The following is a 4,931-nucleotide window of genomic DNA, read 5'->3' as shown; positions in this document are numbered from 1 at the left end:
GTTTTTGTTGTCGCGAATCTTTATTTTTTGTTTCGAGTTTTTATCAAATTTGTTCTAAGAAATATTGGACCATGTTACATTATTTCTAAAAACAGAGATTACTTCTGAATTTTAGCTTGCAATTTACTGCAAAGATTTGAAATCCGAGTAATTGTAGCCACGCGAGATTATCTAATGTCTCAAAGGCTCCTGCCTATGACGAGTTACGAGGGTCAAATGTACGCAACCCTTCCCCGTGTTGTGTAACAATGAACAACAGTGTATAACAATGAATATAAGTCAGACAAAGATAATATTTTAAGTAGAGTACATTAAAAATTACTCCTTTTTAAAATTCGGTTTTTTAGAATTACTCACTTATATAATTTTTTCCTAAAATTATTCCCTTAAGATTCACTTTTATCAAAAAATGCTTCAAAACTCCAATTTAGGTGACTTATTACGTCTGTTTTTGAACTATTCTCCATTGTTATAGCTTTCAAAGCATAAATTGGCTAAGTCACAAACGAAATAACTTCATAAACTGACGAATAAGTAACTTAAGTTGGAATTTTGAAGCAATTTTTAATAAAAGTCTATTTTAAGGAAGTAATTTTAGGAAAAAATTATATAAGGGAGTAATTTTAAAAAAACTGAATTTTAAAAGGGATTAATTTTTAATTACTAAGTATGACAATATTTGATTTCCTACCTTAAAATGATTTAACTATTAATAGTATAGTTGTTGGCCTAAAACTTCATGAATCGAATTACCGAGATTATTAAGATCCATTTTTTCAAAAATATTGATATATAAATATAATCACACCTAAATTACAACTCATGTCTATAAATAGTATTTAAATTGTTACTAGGTATATAATTTAAATGTTGAATAATTTCACAATAAATCTCACTTAAATCATAGTTGTCTTAGTCCTTAATAGCTTGTCAAATTTGCTAAAATGGCGGATGTATTGTTCTAACAACCACTATAAGACATTATGACCACATAAACTATGCTTTACAGCATCTCAACTCAAACTTCCTTCCTTAGATATAGCCTTGTCCTTCTCTTCCCCTTCTCAAAACATTTATTTCAATCTCTATCGCCAAGAAAATGTCGAGTGTTTAACTATTTTCATAATAATTAACACTCCATTTTTGTTCTCTTTCTTATCGATTTCTTTTGTCGGGTTACCTTTCACAATTCACGTTATTTTAATTGATTAAGTACGGTCTAAAGAACCCGATCTCAAAGTTATGGAGAGTGCTCAGAAAGACGTCGAGATTGGTGATCAACATTCGTCCACAAGCCATACGGATTCTCCTCCTCCTCGTCCTCCCGGTAGGAAGAGAGGAGGATGGACTGCCATAAAGTTCATCTTAGGTACACTATCAATTTAACTATATATACGCCTGGTCGGATAAAATGTGGATATTTTATGATAAAAAGTAACTAACTATCCACAAATTCTTATTTATCAGATAATAGTTATATTTTACGTATCAGAAAATGATGACATTTCTCTATCACAAGCTTATCACGTGTCACAAATCAGAATTTGTGAACTATATATACCGTATGGTCTTGATTAGGACGGTCTTATTTAATTTTTTGTCGTGTATATTAATTACAACATTTCTGTGTCACAAATCAGAATTTGTGAACTATATATACAGTCTGGTGATGATTAGGAAGGTCTTATTTGATTTTTTGTAGTGTATAAGAATTACATAAGTAATTTTTTGATTAATATTTATAATTCTTATATAAGTTTATTATTAATATTTTTCAGCAAATGAGACATTTGAGAAGCTGGCCTCGATGAGTTTGATTGCCAATATGACGGTCTTTTTGCGCACGCAATACAATATAGACGGCATATTTTTGATCAATGTATTTAACATTTGGGTCGGATCATCAAATGTTTTAACATTGTTCGGTGCTATCGTTTCTGATGCCTATATCGGAAGGTTCTACACTTTGCTCGTCGGTTCCATAGCTTCCATGTTGGTAAGAATCGTCTTCTTTCTACAACGATTGTAACATTTAGTGATATTTTACGTGGTAATTCCGTGTTTTTTTTTTATTTTCTACATGCTAACCTCATTTTTACAAAAAAATAAAAATGTCTTGACTGGCCATAACTCACAACCATGAGTTTCGAGAACGATGATTTTTTTTTCAAATCACAGATATCGATCATAAAGACATAAACGTGGTCAATTTGAAAAAAAACGTCGCATTCGGAACTCGCTACAAAGAGGTACAGTCAGTCAAAGTTTAAAGTTTGTCTGACCGTAATTCTTTCTACGGGTTCAAAAACTAAAATCTTTTTTTCCCAGATCAAAGAGCTCGTAAAGCCGGTCAATTTGAAAAAAAATCATCGCTGCTTTCAGAATTTTTGATCGTGAGTTATGGCAAGTCAAAGGCGTTTTTGTTAAAAACGAGGTTACCATGTAGAAAATAAAACAAAAAACACGGGGTTACCACGTAGAATATCCCTAACGTGTAACATGTTTCACAGCAATGTCGTTGATTTTAAAACCGGATACCCTTGTGTTACAGGGGATGGGAGCATTGACCTTAGCTTCAGGGGTACCAAACTTAAGGCCGCCAAGTTGTAACCCTGAATCCGACGATTGCATCATGGCTACACCGGGTCAACTCGCCTTACTATTCTCAGCTCTTATGCTACTAGCCATTGCATCAGGGCTAATCAGGCCTTGCAGCATTGCCTTTGGTGCAGACCAATTCGACACATCGACTGAGAAAGGCCGTACACAATTGTCGCGGTTTTACAATTGGTGGTACCTCTCTTTCACCATTTCTCTTCTTGTTGCGCTAACGGGTGTGGTTTATGTCCAAACTAATATTAGTTGGGTTATTGGGTTCGCTATCCCGACTGCTTGTTTCGCTGTGTCTATTATTATTTTTTTGTCGGGGTGCTCGACGTATATTTATAAGGTACCTCAAGGGAGTATTTTTATTGACATGATAAAGGTGGTAGTCGCGGCATTTAGGAAAAGGAAGGAGAGGTTAATAAGCTCGGAAAACAAAGTAGATTTCTACGATCCAATTATTAATGAGTCGGGTTCAGGTTCTAAGGTTATTAAGCTTAATAGGTCAGATCGATTGAAGTTCTTCGATAAGGCAGCGATAATTCAGGATTCGAGTGAATTAAGTTACGATGGCATTGCCAAAAACAATTGGAGATTGTGTAGTGTTCAACAAGTCGAACAATTGAAGAGCTTAATCGGGATTTTACCCGTTTGGGTGGCCGGGATTCTTTGTTTTATAGCAATGGATCAACAAAATAGCTTTGGTATTCTCCAAGCAATACAAATGGACCGGAAAGTCGGGTCAACTTTTGTCATTCCACCCGGATGGATCGGGTTAACCTCTATGATTTCCTTATCTATTTGGATAATTTTATATGAACGCGTGATTATAAGGTTATGGAGGAAATGGAGTGGTCGTATGGATGTGAGATTGTCGTTAAATGCAAGAATCCGAATTGGGATAGTAATGTCGATTTTGAGTATGGTTACCGGGGCTATAACCGAGTCCAAAAGACGAGAAGAAGCGATAAAAGCTAAGTCATTTGAATCGCCTCTTTCTATAGCATATCTAGTACCTCAATTAATATTGTCCGGTCTAATTGAAGCATTTGCCGCGGTATCAATGATGGAATTTTTCACAACACAAATGCCAGAGCAAATGCGCTCGCTAGCTGGGTCCGTATTTTTCCTTAGCTTGTCGATGGCTAGCTATTTAAGTACCGTGATTGTTAACATCATATACTCGACGACAAAAGATGAAGAAGGAATGGCATGGCTAGGTGGTCATGACCTAAACAAAAATAAGCTTGATTACTTCTATGCAATCATAGCTTGTATTGGAGTCTTCAACTTCTTTTACTTCACCTTTGTTGGTAGCAAATTTGTTCGTGCTGAAGATGGTAGAAGTGTTCGTGCATTAAGAGAAACACGAGATTATGAAACAGATGAAGTAATTAGTAAAAGCTTTTCAGGACGTTTGTAGAACCACAAAATAATTCAATTTTTGTTAGTCTTGTACTTTTTTTTTAAATCATAGTGAATTTTTTTGTGAGAGATTTGATTACTGTGAAAATTTTGTTTATTGCTTGATTGTACTACAAATTAAAAAGCTTATACAAATTCGTTACCAATTTTCAATTGTGTTGGTGTATCATTTTATCCGGGAGTAATAATTTTGTGAAATATGTATTTTATACAGAAGCTAAATTGCAGGATTTATGATCATTACATTTAAATTGCACAACGTGGCGGGTCAGCTTGGCCCACCCGCCACATTAGGCTCAGCTTTCACTAGCCTGGCTAGGTCGCTTCCTAGTCCGGTATAATCCGCATCCAACACAAGCCGGCCTAGGCCATAATCCCCTAACCCAACCCAGCCCACCCAAGCCCATTAGAAAAATGCTTATTTGGGTTGGGTCTAGGCCAGACATAAGGGAACCCGGCCACCCCTCCTCATTACCACTTTCGGGCCAATCTATCGCAGTCTAGTCGGATTTGTATATCAATTAGAGGTGGTCAAATGTGGGTTTGGGTCGGGCTAGCATGATTTTTTGGCCACAGACATGTGGGTAACAGGTTTAGGGGGGGTTTGTGCGTCGGGCCTTTATAAATTTTAGAAAATTAGTTAGCCAAAACCCGGTTTGTTAGCAGACCGACCCGTCCATAAACAACTCTAATATCAACTAGTTTTAAACCTGTGCAAAAAATGCACGGGTCGTAATATCGGAATAATAGGCATAATAACAATATAAATAAGTCTACAGTTAGATATTCAACGTTCATATAATTTAAGTTATTATAACTACTATTTGATGCCAAGTAGGTTACAAAGTGTATAAGTAATCCAAAACGTTACCACCACTCGAAAACTTTGAGTAACCTATTTT

General features: G+C 35.6%; 1 protein-coding gene across 1 annotated transcript; it reads left to right on the top strand.

Annotated features, from left to right (window-relative positions):
- The first annotated feature begins 1,104 nt into the window (after nucleotides 1-1,104).
- On the top strand, nucleotides 1,105-4,182 carry LOC141652710 (protein NRT1/ PTR FAMILY 2.8-like). The gene is made up of 3 exons (XM_074460300.1): nucleotides 1,105-1,369; nucleotides 1,779-1,996; nucleotides 2,552-4,182. The coding sequence occupies exons 1-3, from the start codon at nucleotides 1,243-1,245 to the stop codon at nucleotides 4,025-4,027; spliced, it is 1,821 nt and encodes a 606-aa protein (XP_074316401.1). The 5' UTR covers nucleotides 1,105-1,242; the 3' UTR covers nucleotides 4,028-4,182.
- The last annotated feature ends 749 nt before the right edge of the window (nucleotides 4,183-4,931 follow it).

This window comes from Silene latifolia, chromosome 4 (genome assembly GCF_048544455.1).
Source record: "Silene latifolia isolate original U9 population chromosome 4, ASM4854445v1, whole genome shotgun sequence".
Classification (NCBI taxonomy): domain Eukaryota; kingdom Viridiplantae; phylum Streptophyta; class Magnoliopsida; order Caryophyllales; family Caryophyllaceae; genus Silene; species Silene latifolia.
This window is presented reverse-complemented; position numbering and strand designations above follow the sequence as displayed.

Coding starts and splice junctions, on each gene's coding strand:
- LOC141652710 (XM_074460300.1), top strand. CDS start 1,243: ATGGAGAGTGCTCAGAAAGACGTCGAGATTGGTGATCAACATTCGTCC. Junction 1,370..1,778: donor TGCCATAAAGTTCATCTTAG/GTACACTATCAA, acceptor AATATTTTTCAG/CAAATGAGACATTTGAGAAG. Junction 1,997..2,551: donor GTTCCATAGCTTCCATGTTG/GTAAGAATCGTC, acceptor CTTGTGTTACAG/GGGATGGGAGCATTGACCTT.